Source organism: Mobula hypostoma, chromosome 9 (assembly GCF_963921235.1).
Source record: "Mobula hypostoma chromosome 9, sMobHyp1.1, whole genome shotgun sequence".
Lineage (NCBI taxonomy): Eukaryota > Metazoa > Chordata > Chondrichthyes > Myliobatiformes > Myliobatidae > Mobula > Mobula hypostoma.
Genome location: NC_086105.1, coordinates 101,428,098 through 101,447,002, shown reverse-complemented (window position 1 = coordinate 101,447,002; position 18,905 = coordinate 101,428,098). Strand labels below are relative to the sequence as shown.

The 18,905-nt window shown below is 44.1% G+C and overlaps 1 protein-coding gene across 1 annotated transcript in view; it reads right to left on the bottom strand.

The window, feature by feature from the left end:
• The window catches only part of gsg1l (gsg1-like), a 258,730-nt gene extending 243,350 nt beyond the window's left edge, over nucleotides 1–15,380 (bottom strand). The window contains exon 1 of the mRNA XM_063057386.1: nucleotides 14,811–15,380. Within this exon, the coding sequence (XP_062913456.1) occupies nucleotides 14,811–15,111 (301 nt within the window). The 5' untranslated portion in view covers nucleotides 15,112–15,380. The remainder of the gene's footprint in view (nucleotides 1–14,810) is intronic.
• Nucleotides 15,381–18,905: the final 3,525 nt, after the last annotated feature.

Genomic DNA, 18,905 nt, shown 5'->3' with positions numbered 1-18,905 from the left:
CTGTAAAATATTGTGGTTTGATTTGACTTGTACTTTGCTCACAGCTCTTCGTTTCAAAGCTATCGCATGATAGTGGTTTAACCTTTGTGGGAGTGGGGGAAACCATATAAGATCTTTAAAGATCACATCTTCGTCTCAACGAAAGAAAAGACAAAAGAAGAGGCAAAATACTCTGGCTCATTCAGTTAGTCAAGTGGTAAAGGTTATGACATTTAAATCTGTAATGCCATTTCAGTACCTTGTGCTACAGATTATCTCCAATGCACTGAAGCAGCTGGATTTTAATCACCCTGCTACTAGATTCAGGTAGAAACCCATCTACATTAGAATATAATCAAACCCCTAGGAAATCCATATATGCAGATTCAATCTAATCCTACCCAATATGGACTTTGCAAACAGCAATTGATCATAGTGTTCATAAATTCGTAATTTTAAATCTGAGACTAATAAGCTTCAATTGAGTGGAATTTATAGTTCGTTATCCTCTACTTTTTTTATCTTGGGATTAATTAGATTAAGCTCTAAATAATAACTAAAACATGTTATAAGTATTTTGTGGCAAATAACATCTTTTTTCTTATTTAATTATATTGCCCTTAAGTTTTATTTAAGGATAATATGGAGGACTATGGAGAAAGTGAGGTGCACAGGGTTTTCTCGGGTTAGCAATGCTCTCAGTGAAATGCAGAACAGGTTCATGGGACTAAATGGCCATCTTTTGTCACAAGTGCTCCCTCTCTCCAGCAGCGTTCTCATTTATAACTAGAACATACAGTAGGTTGCCAAGAGCCAGTCTTAGGAATAAACATGACGGAACTGTAATCAGCTAATACAATATTGGATTAGAAGATAGCCATTGGCCAATATTGCATTAGAAAACTACACCTGTACCAGTTCACAGAAATGGAGGGAGTTCGGGTGGAAAAACTTGATAAGATATTTTACTACACCCTCTCAGAAATCCCATTATAATAGTAACTCCCCTGCTTGCTGGAGAAATTGTGGAAATCAAAATGCAAACTATTATCATATTTTCTGGGAATGCCCCGCTATCAAAGACTATTGGAGTGGGATACATAATGCCCTGCAAGACACCTTTAAATGTGAAATACCCTTTGAGAGTAAGACCATATATTTTGGGTATCTACCTCAAGAATGGTTGAAAAGAGATAAATATTTAATGCATGTACTGCTGGTGGCTGGTAAAAAGACCTTTACCAGGAAATGGTTATCACAGGAGAGCCAACTTTAAATGTATGGATGGAAATTACAATGGACATTTACAAAATGGAGAAGGTAACAGCATCTGTTAATCATAAGTTGGAACAATTTTATTCATACTGGAAAAAATGGTTTAACTACATAACACCTCATAGGCCTGCTTTTATTCTCACAAGTCAATGAATATGTTGTAAAAAAAGTCACCTCCTACTCTGTACATAGTTTTCTTCTTTCGATTGTTCTTTCTTTCCTCTCCTTTCTATAAGTGTATACCTCAGATAAATATTATGTGGAGATTTGTGACAAATATGATTATATGATATACATGTGCGAGAGACTGTCATCAGAGACTTCTTGTTTGCTGATGACTGCGCACTCAACGCCAGCACAGAGCTGGAGATGCAGCGTGAAATGGACTGCTTCTCACAAGCCTGCGACAACTTCGGACTCACTATCAGCACCAAAAAGACTGAAGTTATGTACCAGCCTGCCCCAGGAAAGCCATACCAGGAGCCGCGCATCACGGTGAAGGGCCAGAACCTCCAGGCAGCCGACAACTTCACCTACCTGGGCAGCATACTCTCTTGCGCAGTGAACATAGACGCTGAGGTCAACAACAGGATTGCCAAAGCCAGCGCCGCCTTTGGGAGACTCCGTGACAACGTCTGGGAGCGGAGAGGACTCAGCCTTACCACCAAGCCCTATGTCAGTCGACATTTCGGGCCGCAACCCTTCGTCAGGACTGAAGAGGGAAGGGGCAGAGGCCCTATAAAGAAGGTGGGGGGAGGGTGGGAGGGAGAAGGCTGGTAGGTTCCAGGTGAAAAACCAGTAAAGGGAAAGATAAAGGGGTGGGGGAGGGGAGGCAGGGAGGTGATAGGCAGGAAAGGTGAAGAAAGAACAGGGGAGAACACAATGGATAGTAGGAGGAGGCGGAACTATGAGGGAGGTGTTAGGCAGCTGGAGGAGGGGGCAGGGTGACATAGGGATAGAGGAAGGGAGGGGGAGGGAATTATCGGAAGTTGGAGAATTCTATGTTCATACCAAGGGGCTGGAGACTATATGTCAACTCTGCTTCCCACTCCCTTTCAGATATGTCGGATCTCCCAGTAGCCACCCACTTCAACTCCGCTTCCCACTCCCATTTGGATATGTCCATACATGGCCTCCTCTACTGCCATGATGAGGCTAAGCTCAGGTTGGAGGAGCAACACCTCATATACCGTCTTGGTAGTCTCCAGCCCCTTGGTATGAACATAGAATTCTCCAATTTCCGGTAATTCCCTCCCCCTCCCTTCCTCTATCCCTATGTCACTCTGCGCCCTCCCCCAGCTCCCTATCACCTCCCTCGCGGTTCCGCCTCCTTCTACTACCCATTGTGTTTTCTCCTATTCTTTCTTCACCTTTCCTGCCTATCTCCTCCCTGCCTCCCTTCCCCCACCCCTTTATCTTTCCCTTACTGGTTTTTCACTTGGAACCTACCAGCCTTCTCCTTCCCACCCTCCCCCCACCTTTTTTATAGGGCCTCTGCCCCTTCCCTCTTCAGTCCTGACGAAGGGTTCTGGCCCGAAACGTTGACTGATCTTTTCCACGGATGCTGCCCGACCTGCTGAGTTCCTCCAGCGTGTTGTGAGTATTGGTCAGATCATGTTTGGAACAATATGAGATTTAAAAAAAATTATTAACACGATGTGGGTGTCGCCAGCTAAGCCAACATTTATTGCCCCTCCCTAGTTGCCCTTGAGAAGGTGGTGAAGAACTGCCTTCCTGAACTGCTGCAGTCCCTGGGGTGTATATACACCCACAGTGCTGTTAGGGAGGGAATTCCATGGTTTTGACCCAGCGACAATGAAGGAACAGCAATATGTTTTCAAGTCTGGATGGGGCTCCATATCTAAGAAAGGATGTGTTGGCATTGGAGGGGGTCCAGAGGAGGTTCACGAGAATGTTCCAGGGAAACAAAGGGCTAATGTATGCAGAGTGTTTGATGACTCTGGGCCTGTGCTCACTGGAGTTAAGATGACTGAGGGGAGATCTTATTGAAAAACACTGTATATTGAAAGGCCGAGATACAAAAGGATGCTTCCAATAGTGGGAGAGTCTAGCAGCAGAGGGCACAGACTCAGAATAGATGGACATCTCTTAGAACAGAGATGAAGAGGAATTTCTTTTTCCTGACAGTGGTGAATTTGTGGAATCAATTGCCACCGACAGCTGTGGAGGCCAAATCATTGATGCATTTAAAGCATTTGTTGATAGGTTCTTGGTTAGTAAGGGCATCAAAGGTTATGAGGAGAAGGCAAGAGAATGGAGTCAAGATGGAAAATAAATCAGTCATCACTGAATGGTGGAACAGACTTGATGGGCCATATGGCCTAATTCTGCTCCCATATCTTATGAATATCAGCATCATTATCCAACTTTGATGCTCTGATTCCAAGTAAATCAGCTTAACTAATCTTCTGTGCTCTTTACAGTGTCCAAGAAGCAAAGGGCAAAGAAGGAGGTTATTTTGCTCTTCATCTCCTCCTCTCCCTTAATATCAACATCAAACTCACTCATTTTGTCCTCACCATCATCAAGTTCCTCACAGGTAGATAGGGTAGTTAAAGAAAGCTTATGGGGTGTTAGCTTTCATAAGTCGAGGGATAGGGTTTAAGAGTCGCGATGTAATGATGCAGCTCTATAAAACTCTGGTTCGGCCACACTTGGAGTACTGTGTCCAGTTCTGGTCGCCTCACTATAGGAAGGATGTGGAAGCATTGGAAAGGGTACAGAGGAGATTTACCAGGATGCTGACTGGTTTAGAGAGTATGCATTATGATCAGAGATTAAGGGAGCTAGGGCTTTACTCTTTGGAGAGAAGGAGGATGAGAGGAGACATGATAGAGGTGTACAAGATAATAAGAGGAATAGATAGAGTGGACAGCCAGCGCCTCTTCCCCAGGGCACCACTGCTCAATACAAGGGGACATGGCTTTAAGATAAGGAGTGGGAAGTTCAAGGGGGATATTAGAGGAAGGTTTTTTACTCAGAGAGTGGTTAGTGTGTGGAATGCACTGCCTGAGTCAGAGGTGGAGGCAGATACACTAGTGAAGTTTAAGAGACTACTATACAGGTATATGGAGGAATTTAAGGTGGGGGCTTATATGGGAGGCAGGGTCTGAGGGTCGGCACAACATTGTGGGCCGAAGGGCCTGTACTGTGCTGTTCTTGTCTATGTTCTATGTTCTGTGTTCTATCATAGAAATAGCAATTTAGTCCAGTTTACCCATTTTGGGGAGCAGCTCCTTCAATTCATAGCACTATAAAAAATTATTTTAAAATAACAAATGGAATCAGCCACCTTCTTCGTTAGTGCACCCTGGTCCTTTGGGAAAATTATTACCCCATTTATCGTTTTGCCAATGTTTTAAAATTAAAGATCTTGGCTCATAACATTCACCAGAGGGATTGTTCCATTCTGTCTCCCTCAGAGCTTCTCTGCACCACAAAGCAAAATGTTGCAGAGGTTGCAAATCAGAAATAAAACAGAAAATGCTGGAAATACTCAGCAGGCCAAGCAGAACAGGTAAAGAAAAAAAAGTTAAAGTTTCATGTCCATGTTCTTTCATTAGAACTGTGAACAGTCTGAAATAAAACCATCGATGGCAGAGAAAGGGAAGAGGACCAGAGAGCATAAAATGCAGGTTTTGATAGAGCAGATGAGGAGGGTTTGAACATTACAAGTAGTGGTGATTCTTTCTGAAAAAATTGAGAAAGGATAGTAAACTACAAGAGGTAGTTCCGGACCCTCGTGATGGAGTGCTGTTGGAATTCGGAAGTGCTGCTGGCCCATTCAAATCACAGCCTCTCAGAGCACGTGAAAGACGAGCTGCTTAGGAAGGAGGTGCTCAACAACCTGGAAAGCCTCACCACTCTGGCCTTCTGATAGAACGACCCCCCCCCCCCAGATCATCAGCCAGAACCCCAGTTCCGATTCCAGGACTATTCCAGGTGGTAGATGCTCCTCAGCAACACGACCAGAACCCGTGCAGCTAGGGAGAGCGCCCTTAATCCCCCAACAGTGTGAGCGTCAATGGAGAAACAACTTGCAGAGCAGCTGACCACCAAAGCACCAAATGCCCACTGCGCCCTGGAAGACGGCATCACTGGATAGAGACAAGGGGCCTTCAAACTGCTAAGACCCACGGCCCCTCATTCCAGCACCATAGCCCAACTCATTCTCTCTGTCTTCCTCCACACTTTGACAGCTCTACGCTCACAGAGGGCTCCGGTGGATTCCGGTGCAGCAGGCAACTTTCTGGACCGGACACTTCGTGCACAGCTTGGACTCTCTACCGAGCCTATCTCTCTCACCTTCTGCATCACCGCCATTGACGGACGTCCCTTGGGGTCTGGATGGTCAGAACGAGCACACAGCCTGAGCATTGGAGAGCACTACGAGTCCATCCAATTCCTCCTGACTGACTCACCCAACACTCCTCTCATCATGGGTTACCCCGGCTCTCTGCTCATGACCCTCACCTCGCCCGATCATCCAGTTCTCCTCTGAGTTGGGAACCCACCTGACGGACCACATGCCAGCAACCTCAGCTGACCACAGTCCGTAAATCTGTGGAGACGGGAAGATCGTCAAACTCACCAAACTCCCACAGGGATACCACAGCACAATACCAGATGAAGGTCTCGGTCCGTGGACTCAAAAAATATATACACCATTGAGAACCGGTAGCCTCTGCCCATGATGAATAGCACAATTGAAACAATCCGCAAGGCCCAGATCTTCATCAAAGTGGATCTGCAGAGTGCATACAACCTGATCTGCCTGCGCCGGGGGTTGAGTTGAAGACGGCGTTGATAACACCCACTGGCCTCTATGAATACTTGGCGAAGCCCTGCAGACTTTTCAACAGCCCAGCCATTTTTCAAGATTCGTCAAAGGAATCTTCCCAAACATGCCATACAGGTATGTGTTTGTCTCCCTTAACGGGAATGTTCCCTCAAATTTGTAATGACCAGTGTACGCAAAATTCTTGCCCTGTGCAATCTGAATTTTATATATAGAGGTATTCATTTGAACAGCTAGCAAAAACTTTGATCTCTCTGGGTTTGATGGCTTTCGCTCTCATTCACCTACACTCTCACAAAACATACACAGCAGGCATGCAGCGGGTAATGAAAGATTTGCTCACCGAGCATTTGCACACCGTCCATATGTGATTTTCTTGCTAAACGGCGCTTTAAAATGTCAAGTTTCCACTTCTTCCCACTTTCAATTCTCCAGCAACTTTTGCATCGCAACAATACACGCAGGTAGCACCAGGTTCTGTATTGTACATAAATATTTCTCGTAGCTGCATGTTCCTGACCAAAGGAGCTCTCAGTGTAGCAGTTTCTACTGTTACATTAACCATTCTGCTTTAAATGAACTAGCAGTTCTTTTGCACTACACGCCCCTTGCTTGTTTGGAATTCAACATAGTGAATCAATAACTTCTTCAATAAGAACAGTATAAATAAGCCAGTTCCAAAATCTGCGGACAAATCATTGCAAACTCTAAATTGTCAATACCGTCCACATTAGAAACCGGAAAAGGAAAGATGATCGTGTACGATCGTGAAATATAATTAACTGCTAATTACATAGACGGTGACAACCTTTTGTGTGCAGTTTAATTTTCTCTGTGCGCTAAGAACAAAAGGAACATTGCTCAACAGCATCCTCATCTTCTCCAAGGAGCCCCAAGACCAGGTGTGTCATATCCATTCAGTCCTTCAGCGTCTCCTCGAAAGACAACTCTACTGCAAGTTAGAGAAATGTCAGTTCCACACCCAAGTCATTTCTTTCCTCAGTTACGTCCCTTCACCCCCAAGGCATGATCATAGACTCAGAGACAGTGTGTGCCATCATTGAATGGCCCTGACCAAGCTCCCTCAAACAGCTACGTCACTTCTTGTGTTTCTCCAACCTCCACTGCCATTTCATCAGAAACTACAGCCAAATCGCTGCTCTCCTCACCTTCCTCACCAAGTTGCCTACCTCAAGGAAAAGCTGTTCTGCTGCCGTGAACCACGCCTTCAAGGAGCTCAAGAGGTGCTTTACCACCGTTCCCATTTTCCACCATCCAAACCTCTCCAGACATTTTGTGGTAGAGAAGGATGCATCTGACTTGCACACTGGGACCATCCTCCCTCAGTGAGGACCCATCTGGAAGACACACCCTTGTGCCTTCTTCTCATGCAAGTTAAACTCTACAAAATGCTGTTATGGAGTAGGAGACAGAGAACTATTTGCCATCAAATGGGCCTTGGAGGAATGGAGACATTAGCTGACAGGAAACACTGAGCCCTTCCTGATCTAGAATGGACCTTCTTCTGCAAGCAATGCAACTTCATCACCTACCATCCCAGCTCCAAAAACACCACGGCAGATGTCCTGTCACAACAGTTCAATCCAGATGAAACACAGATCGACCCTCAGCCCATCATTCCATCCTCCCAGATCCTCACCCCAATCATTTGGGACCTTGAGAACCAGACCTACCAGGCCCTGCAACACGAGTCTGCTCCAGCCGACACACCTTGTCAGGCCAGAGGCCGTGCACTCTGAGGCACTCCAGTGGGCCCACTCCTTACCGCTCCCTGGCCATCCAGGCGGATGACAGACTCTAGATCTTTTGCAACACCAATTCTGGTGGCCCACCATGATTGCAGATGTATGTCAGTTTTTCGCTGCCTGCCCTAAATGTACCTGCTACTCATTTCCAACTCATCACCTGCAACCTATTTAAACCCAGCTCTCACCCGCAGTCTCTGTTCACCCATTGAACCAGTCAGCCTCAACTAGTTGCCCTCAGCCTTCAGTCACCTTGTTGCCTGTGGTATTTAGTAACTGCTTTCTTTTGTTTTGTGGCCCCTCACGGCTTGTTGTTTTACAGTTTAGTATTAGTTATTGCCCTCTGCTGAATAGTCTCTGCTTTTGGCTCAAGCCTCCTCAACATTTCCTGACACAATCTTGGTGAGAGTTGTTGCAGTTGCTTTATCTAGTCAAGTGGAGTGTGCTCCATTACACTCCTGACCTGTACCTAGTAGATTTTGCTAAGGCTTTGTCTTAGGCCAATTCCTTTTATTAAAACATAATTTTAAAGCCCTTTGCAGTTAACCATAAGAACATTGTTTGTATTCCTTTTCTGCATGTCTTGGAGTTTCGTCTGTATCACTTCTTTATGTAACTCATGCATCAGTTGGATCCCCACTTTCCCTAGTCGTTGTGTATATTAGCTTGATTTCTGTTTTGTGCTGCTGTTTACTTTGGTTACTTGTCAGAGCCCTGAACAGAGGTGAGAGAACCGGTGAATGGGCAGGTGTGGCACTTCATCTGCCTGCAGGGCTACCGTGCCAGACACGTGGGAGAGGTGAATGGGCAGAGAATCATGGAGGAAGCAATCCGTGCAGAAAGTAGAGAGTTGGGTCGAGTGGAGTAAAGATGTGTTTGATGGTAGGATCCCATTGAAGTTGGCGGAAACTGTGGAGAATAGTGTGCTGGGTAAAGAGACTCACAGGGTGGTAGGTGAGGACAAGAGGAACCAGACAACATGAATATTGGCCTCAGTCCTGACGAAGGGTCTTGGCCTGAAACGTCGACTGCGCTTCTTCCTAGAGATGCTGCCTGGCCTGCTGCGTTCACCAGCAACTTTTATGTGTGTTGCTTGAATTTCCAGCATCTGCAGAATTCTTGTTGTTAACATGAATATTGATTTCTTCCCCTCTCCTCTCCTTCTATTTCCCACTCTGGCCTTTTACCTCCTCTCATCTGCTTATCAGTTCACCCTAAGCTCTTTCCTCTTTCCCTTTCTCCTGTGGTCCTCTCTTCTCTCCTATCATATTCCTTCTTCTCCAGCCCTTTACCTCTCCCACGCACTTGGCTTCATCTACCACCTTCTAGCTAGCCTCCTTCCCTCCCCCCACCCTTTTACTCTGACGTCTTCCCCTTTCCTTCTCAGTCCTGAAGAAGGGTCCCGGCCCGAAACATTGGCTACTTATTCATTTCCATAGATGGTGCTTGACCTGCTGAGTTCCTCCAGCATTTTGTGTGTGTGGCTTTAGATTTCCAGCACCTGCAGACTTCTCGTGCTTAAGAGGAACTTTACCCCTGTTAAGGCAGCGGGAAGATGGCGTGAGGGCGGAAATCCAGGAAATGGAAAAGCGGCTGAGGAAAGCATCAATAGTGGTGGAAGGGAAACTCCATGTAACTTATTGGCTAGTTCGTTACTGATATTATTACTACATCTAATAATTTCCTGCTAACTATTTCTAGTTCTAGTTCTCCATCTCTATCTGTTTTTGGCCTCCTACAAAGCTCAACATAACATTAAGGAACAATGTCTCTTTTCCTGACTTAACACTGAACTCAACAATTCCAGATAGCCACTGCTCAGTTCTGATGTCAAATCATCAGCTGTAATATTGATCCAGTTTTTCTCCCTCCATAACTACAGACTGGCCTGTTACAGATTCATACACACATTTTTATTTCAGATTTTAAATTGCTGTATTTTGTATTTCACAGTTGTAGGTTATTTTTTCCCTCTATTCTCATTAGCCTCCTCTCTCTTCACCTCCTCCAGACAGAGCAGCTGTGATTAACAAGCTTGAAGCCCCCTCTCGGTGAGGACCAACACCATCTGTGTCATGCAGTTTCTCTTGCTTTCCAAACTAACACTAACATTCCCTTTGTTACTCCTCCTACACATCACACGGCCTTCTGCCCCCAAACCACCTTCGCTACAAGTCAGCGTTGCTTGTTTCAGAACTTTTCCTAGTTGAGACAAAAGTTTATTGATCCAAAACATTAATGCTGTTTTTCACCTCTTAGAAACTCCCTCACCTAGTGAGTATCTGCAGTAGTTTCTATTTTCACTAAATTTAGTATGGCCTGTTTTTCAACTGATTATGAACCTTTCACAATGTTTTTACAGTTTGACATGATCTGCTGCTCCTGGTCTAGAGAAACAAGTAAAATTTCCCATTGGAAGCATATTGCACTTCCAGCACACTCAGTGGATCTCTGACTAGAAGCCTCCTTGAGGGCACCACTACCACGACATTTGTGAGTACCTGCTGCAAGAGGGCAGCACAGTGGTCCTGCTGGCAGTTCAATCCTGACATCTGGTGCTGCCTGTGTGAGCTTGCATGTTGGGTCGTGAATATTCCTGCTCTCACCCACATCCCAACGACTTATTTATTTATTGAGATACAGTGCGGAGTGGGCCCTAGCAGCCCTTCGAGCCATGCCGCCCAGCCGTGGCCTAATCGCCAATTAACCCACCAAGCGGCACGTCTACACCCAGAGGAAACCCACGCAGTCACGGGGAGAACCTACAAACCCCTGAAAGGCAGAGGCAGGAATTGAACCCAGGTCGCCTGTACTGTAAAGCGTTGTGCTAACCACTACTCTACCGTGTCACCCCTGCTAGCTAATTGGCCTCTACCTTGTAAGTAAGTGGTAGAATCTCATGGCAATTGATGGTAATGTCTAGAGAATAAAACGATTAGGGTATGACTAGTGTAAAGTGTACTCAGTGGAAAGAAGAGCCTATCTGACTGGTTTACTTATCTCTTTTATGATCCCCCTAGCCTACTCTTTTAACATTTTCCTTCTTTACTGCACATACATCTATCTGTATCATAATGTTCTTGCCTTCCTAATTCATCTGTCTTTTCCAGCATGCCATAGCTTGAAGCATTTCGCTCCCTGTCACTTCACAGTCAGAGCGAAACTATCAACTGACCCTGCTCACCCCCATGTCCCTTAAGCAGAATTTGTGCTTCCAACTTGGAGGAAAACAAGATTTGTAGGAGATGAAAAGGCTAATATCCTGCCAATTGTCATGATAGTCATGCAATAAATGATAATAGAGTTAGTAACTAATTACAACAATCCATCTCAGACAATATACTCAGACTTGCCAGTATAACATGAGAGATACAAGTGTAGCTGGTGGAAGGTTATTGATTGAAACTTGTATTCTGTTTCACTCCAACAGAAAGTCCCTCACCTGATGAGTATTGACTGTTCATTCTTATTTTATTTCAGAATTCAAGTACCTGCAGTACTATTTTCTTTCCTACATTTAGAATATAACACCACAAGTAATTCATATTACTTGAGACAAATTAAGGCGGCTTTCGCAAATCTTCCACAGATGACCAACTATCAACTTAAATATTGACCTCAGATACTATTTTGAATTTGTCATTTTACAAGTTTTTGGTTCTGTTTTCAGTCAACATGGAACAGCTTGTTATAGTTTAGTCCTTTTAGAGTCTTGGAAACATTAAACGTGATATGAGACTTCAATTATTGTACTTTCTATTTTTATCTCATGGTTATTTTCTCTGCTACATGTATTCATTTATCAAACATGTTCTAGCTATTATGGTTTCCCTATTTATTCCAGAATAAAAATCATAGTCACTACATTCTCTAGTTAGAGAGAGCAGATGCAAATCTCACTGATCAATTTATTGTACCCTAGCATTGAGGCAAGTGCTATCCCATTTGATCACACTCAACATTCAGAAACAATGTACAAGACTCTGGTTCAGACATCAGATTCTCATATAGGCAGTAGAGGATTTAGTTTCAATCTTTCATAAAACATGTATCAACTCAAAGCCAACTCCATCAAGAATCTAAACCACAGTTAAGACTACTGACAAGTAGGAATTTTGAGCTGTACGATGGGCAGATAAATTAAGCTCCTATCAAATAAGCTGGACATCTCAGTTCTCCATAAAATGTGTAAGTAGAAACATCTTGGGGGGATATTAAAGATTGTCACACCATTTAGGAGGTTGAAACACCCTCTGCAGTTACTTTCCTTTCTGTGAACAAGGCTGTAAAGTGCCAAAAGTGAAATCGTTTTGACAAACCTCCTTTTGACTTTATATGCATTGGTATCTATGAGGATATAAAAAGAAGCATTTGAAAAGTACATAAAATGATTATGTGTGCAAACTCAATTAGGAAACTTTCTTGAAAATAAATGCAAGTGCTCCATTATCAAGGTGAAGATGCAGCTTGCTGTTCCAGAGATTAGAAATGCACTCAAAAGATTGAAGCAGCCTTTTAAGCTAAACTATAGCTTGATCCAAGGCACACAGTTCATCTATACATTTATCCTCAATGCACAAATACTTGCAAGGTTGACAAACCTTTTAGTTTAACAAAACATTTTTAAAAACCTGCACAATGCAGTTCCAGTCCCACCAATGTTCAGAAACTGCACTAATTTTTATATGGTGAGTTTCCGAAGAGAGAGGTAGGTGGAGATTTCAGGTGTAATGGTCCACCAAAACTGCACTAGTGTTACACATATAGCATTAGTCAAACTTTACTCCTTTGAATGAAGAGCAATATGCTGTGAAGTTATGTTTCTGTTTTGCATTTCCAGTATAATAGTCTTTCTTCTTGTTTAAAAGCTTTCTAAGTTGATTGCATGCAAACCAAAAGCTGAAATCTACACATGATCCACAGAATCAAATGACAAGGGAGGGAAAAGGCATCTGTGAATCTCTGTGATGTGCCTTCAAATGTCTGGGTTTGTCTTAAATTGCTACTTACTTTGAATTCTACTGAAATATAATACAGTAAATAAGGGCTTTGGTAAATATCAGAGAACTTCAACAGAAGACCCTTTTGATAATGACTGTGCTGTGCAAGGGGAGGTTCAAAGCTCTAGTCAATTTTTAAAGTGAGTGGGATACTTTAAAAGTGATTTGCAAGGCTAGTAATTTTTTTTAGAGAGTGGGATGTGCTTCTTAAATGATGCTGTTATGTCTAGGAGGTGGTGGAAACATATACATCAGTAACATTTACGAAGCATTTAAACAGACACATTCAACCCTTCAACCATTTGGTTCTTGTAGCAAACCCTAATCAGCACAGTTGAGCAACGCTATGATAGTTGGCACTAAAATTGACTTTTTTTTTGTTCTAAATGTGTATTCTGGTAAAAATCATGTTTAATTTAAGTTTATGATTCTCCTGTGAATGCTGCTATTTGATGCTCCATGCCTGTGATGAGGGATGCTTCAAGTAAGTTTTTCATCGCACCTGTGCATACGAGTACTTGGCAAACTTGACTTTGACTTTGACAAGAGCAGGCAGGGAGTAGAGGAATATGGGTCATACATAGACAGATAGAATTAATTTAATTTGTTATCATGGTCAGCCAAAGGACCAGTTCCTGTTCTGCACTTTTCTGTGTTTCTTTATTTCAAACATTTCTAATTGATCCAATTAACTAGGTGAATATAGTTCAAGATAGTTCAATATAAGTTCATTCTGCCCTTGTTGAAAACACACATTTAAAGATTGTTATACATTGAAGTAAGTTCACAACAACTGAAAATCTATTTATATTGGCTCAAGAAATTGGGAACAATTCCAGAGTTGCATTTATACTCAGTCAGAGAGAAAAAAAATACATATTTTGTGACAACCAGAAATTTCAGTCAACATCTCTTTTAGAAAATGCAGGACAGACATAAAATAATTTGTAAACCCATGCCAAATCGAGCATCAATTTAAGTGAATGACCTTGGTGGAGTTAGTTTCCCATTCGGTAATGGAAATTGCTGAGAAATGAGGGTAGTGCCGCTGCCTCACCGTGTCCGGGACACAGGTTTGATCCTGACTTTGGGCTGCTGTCTGCATGGAGTTTGCTCTTTCTCTCCCAGTGGCTGTGTGGGTTTCCACTGTTCCCTTCCCCTCACACCTCCCCCAAAGTGGTCTGTTAATCTGCCTCTGGAATGACTGAGTTGATAAGGATGTGGGAGAGTGAAAATGTAGGATTAGTGTAAATGTGTGGCTGATGGTCAGGTGGACTACGGGCTGAAGAGTTGTTTCTGTTCTGGAACTCACTATTCCCCAGGAGCCTATGACAAAGACTTTTTAAACTGGTACCATCTCTGTAAACACAGATAAAAGATGTAATTTATTCAACAAGATTGTTAAGAGAAGATAGATGAATGAATGAAAGATGTATTGAAGTGCACGGTGAATTAGCACCCGTGTATTACATTATAAATTGGCTGTTTTACTGAATCAGTTGTCAAAAGAAAAGATTAAGGGTTACTGATTAACTCAGGATTAAATATTTCAATGTTCTAAATTCTTAATGAGACTGTGCAGTTTGGGCATCTGAAGGGGACTTAATCAAGCTGTCCCCACGTTATTGTGATCTAGTTCCCATCTCGCTTCACTATATCGCTCAGAATCACTGGGAGCCTCATCGGGGCAAGACCAGCATCAGGGATTTAACACAAGCCCTCACTTTCCCGGCTTCAACGTAGTTTTTATGATTGCCTAGGAAATCCGATACAAACAGAGCACAAAATAGTTGTACAAAAAGAAACAGCTGCATGTAAACGGTTGAAAGACGCTTCTCATGCACCTTATTTGTGGCCGAAGAAACCGTGGTTTGAGTCGGGTGCAGGGGAGGGGGGAATCGCCACAAAACCCGTTCTACGCTCGCTAATATTTGAGAAACACGATAAAAGACCGCCTGCGAGCACACTCACCAACGCCGTTTATATTTTCTTCACAAGAGTACCAAATTCCTGTGTGGAAGTAGCGAAAGAAAAACCTGTCGTCCCCAGTATCCCAGCTGTAATGGACCAGGTTGGAACTGGAGCTGTTCGCCGTTCCGTTGCCGTTAAAGTTGATACAGTTTGATTTCGCTTCTTTGTTGCAGTTTGGTTTGGGCACTTTCTGAGTCCCTTCGCACCAGTACGTTGTAATGAAAGCAGTTGTAGAGAAAAGGAGAGCCACCAAGTTTAACCCCACCGCCAACAAGGCTCTACATTTTCTGGTGGTTTTCATTGTAACATGAAGTGTCAGTCAGCTCTCAGGATTCGGCAGGCGAGTCTTCACTGCTAACACAAACAGCTAATAATTCTGGCCTGCATTAAAACCTGGTAAACGAAAGTGAACAATTCAAATCAAAGCTGTGCGTCCACCGCTTGCTTCAAGGCTGAACTATCTTCTGTTGGTCCTTTGGAAGGTGCCCATTGTGAATTACTAACGTGCAGGCAGGTACCTGTCCCACATCGATTGGAGACTGTAGGTATCAGACAGGAAAAGACTGTGCGTCCGCCAGCCTGAAGGCACGGCATCATCTTCAGTGGAGCACATGGTGCAGTGGGACTACCGCCTCCCTTTGACAGACACCTGCTGTATCACCGTTACTATTGATCCAACTCTCCGAATTTCGCCACGTTCTTTATGCGATGCAGCACCTGCCCATTCACTTCCCCTGAAATCAATAATTTATTTCATTCTTTTCGGACGCATATGAATGACGTTCTGCTTGAAGGTGCAGAGATAGATAAGAAATAACACGCATAGATCTGACTGACAGCTAATTTTAGATAAAAAAAAATGACTTTAAAAATAAGATTTTTTGGAGGAATGATTCGGAAAATTAAACTGTTAAAAAGTTACAGAATTATGTATCTGTATTGCGAAGGGAATGCAAAAAAAAAGGAAATACTTAATAGATGCTTTCTGGCAAATCTTTTAAGATCAGTTTTGCAGGAGTTCAAAACAGAAACAAATCCCGAGATCGGCGGTAGGGGGCGGGGGGATAAAAGTATTTCAGTGGTGATCGCTTACATCTATCTGCCACAGATCAATAATTGTCACTTCCAGAAATACTTCGTGGCAGAAAGTCAGATCCAGGTGAAGATTTTCCATAAAATGTTAATTTTTTCCCCAAAAAATATGACACCATTAAACATTTGGAAAAGGTCGAATGCGCCGTTACTTAATGTCAATAAAACCGACAATGTCTATTAAGATATATATATATATGCTTTCGGTAAGTGGAGATTAAACATATTTTGTTTCATTTTAGATTTCTATCACTTAGAAATAAATTAACATCTCGTGGTGTTATTATGAGTCTTGCATCAGGTCCGAATGCTGACCGCGGCGAATTTTATCTCTTTGGGTTACGTAGTGTGGGTGCGCAGAGGTATGGAGTGAGTTAAATCTTGGGATATCTGACCCCGGCCCGCCGCCCTCTGTGTTTTTACCGCAGCCCCTCCGGGAGAGGAGTTCACCGGCTGCAGAATCAGAGAAAGATCAACACACACGTCCCACTCTAAGGCCAGTCTGCGGGTTTCCTGGAACTCGCCCGTGGCAGGAAGGAACGACAACCGGGCTGGGAGCACTCTCGTGTTCAAATGTCTATAAAGGCTGGTCACAGCTGTTTTCTTACCTGCTGGTGGGGAAGGGCTTGGTCACACTGATCGTGACGATGGCTTACTCTGTGTACTTTGATTTGGCATGGCTACCTCTCGCAATGCCCCAGCCCCGACCTCACAGGAGATTAAAGAGCAAAGGCATCTCCCGCAGCCTGGTTCTCTCACAGCACGCAAACTAGCGAGGGGAGGAGGGGAACAGCCCGGGGGGGGGGGGACTGCAGAGGGTCCAACTGTCGATTGGGCAACAGTATAGGGGAGAAGAATGGAGGGAGCAGTAATCAGAAAGGACCAGTAGAGAGGGAAGCATGGATGGGGGAGGGGGCGTATTAGAGAAGGGGCGGCTACAGGAGGGAGCGAGCAGAGAATGGAGAAGGGACCAAGTGGGGGCCGGTGAACAGGATGATCTTCCTTGCTGCAGGGAAACACCATCAAGTTGCAGCTCAGAAGCAGCACAAAAGTCCTAATTTCCTTAATGAGTGTGCCTCAAGATGCCACATCGAGTTTTACTTTGATCTCCTCAGGGAAACACAGAACTTTGCAGCTCAGGAGCAGGCTCTTCGCCCCACAATGCTGTGCTGAACAAATTAACTACAGCAATTCAATGCCCAACGATGCTGGTCTCTACCACCGACACAACGCCCGTATCCTTACACTTCCTGCACACTCACGGGCCTATCTAAGAGTCTCTTGAACACTGCTGTCTCATTTGTCCCCAACAACACTCTAGGAACTGGATTCCAGGCACCCCCTGCTCTCTGTTAAAAAAAACTTGCCTTGCACCTCTCCTTTGAATTTACCCCCTTTAACCTTAATGCATGCCCTCTGGTATTAAAAAATTTGACCCTGGGGAAAAAATACTGAATGTCTATTCTATCTGTGCCTGTCATAATCTTATAAGCTTCTGTCAGATCTCTCCTCATCCTCCGCCAGTTCAGAGAAAACCACCCACGTTTGTCCAATCTCTCATTATAGCACATGCCCTCCAATCCAGGCAGCATCTTTGTAAAACATTTCTGAACCTCTCCAAAGCCGATCAATCAGGCGACCAGAATTTAATGCAATACTCCAATATTGCATTAAATTCTGGTCTGCTTTCCTTTCCTAACTAAGGCTGCAGCATGGCAGTCTGAAGTCTGCTGGAGAAATAACACATATTATCTAGCGTCCCTGACATCGCCATTTCCCTCAGCATGTTATGAGTCTCACCAGCTCTGTATGACCAATGTACACAGAATTCTCCAGCCAATCCATAGCACATGATGGAAATGAAGATGTACTGTATTTTCTACAGTCAGCGATCACAGCAGCCTTTCAACTGCTAGTGGTGTCCAGAACATGCGGGTGCTTGGTTTTGCTGTTCTGCATACCTTTCCCCAGGTACAGGGTACCCTCAACACACACACACACACACACACACACACACACACACACACACACACACAACAAACTCAAAAGTGCAATCTGGCAAAAAAAATTATTTACAAACACAAGAGATTCTGCAGATGCTGGGAATCTTGAACAACACACACAAGACGCTAGAGAAACTCAGCAAGTCAGACAGCATCTATATATCTATGACCAGTCTATTGAAGAAGATGGGGGTGAGGGGTCACTCACTCCAACAAGCAATCAAGTCCTTGTCAAATGCAGCAGAAGAAAGCAGCAACTGGATTTGGATTAAAAGGAAAGACAACAACTGGGCTGCAAGATGAAGACAGGAGGGTATGGAACTGAGGGGGGTGTATCTGGGACGCCAGGTAGCACCGTTGAGTCCTCTGGAGACGTCGTGGGCTTACCAACAAAACGTCAAAGAAGGAGGGTGCCCACCTGATGACCCCGATGACGTACCTACCCTCCCTCCTTGTCACCACTCCAAGCCCACTGCCAACATCGAGAGTGCCGACTTACCGTTGGGATTGAAACATCAAGTCCTAGTAGCTCTACTATACTCTACTGTCCATGCTTTGAGCCATGACTCTTCATTGGGACTGGAAAGGAAGAGGGCAGATCTGAATAAGAAGGTGGGGGAGAGAAAGGAGTACAAGCTGACAGGTGAGGGGGGTGGGATGATTGGGAGAGAGGGAATGAGGTAAGAATCTGAGAGGTAATGGGTGTAAGAGTTAAAGTGCTGAAGAAGCAGGAATCTGATAGGAGAGGACAGTGGACACAGAGAAAAGTGAAGGGGGAGGGACAAATGAGAGAGGCAATGGGCAGGTGAGGAGAAGAGCAAGAACAAGAGGAGAACTAGAATGAGGAATGGGAAAAGAGGGAAGGAGGGATGGGGGAGAAATTATGGTGCTGGAGAAGTCGATGTTCAGGTTGGTGGCTACCCAGACGGAATATGAGATGTTGCTCCTCCAGCCTGAGTTTAGCAATAGCAAGGCTGTAGGGGAAGCCATGAAAAGACAT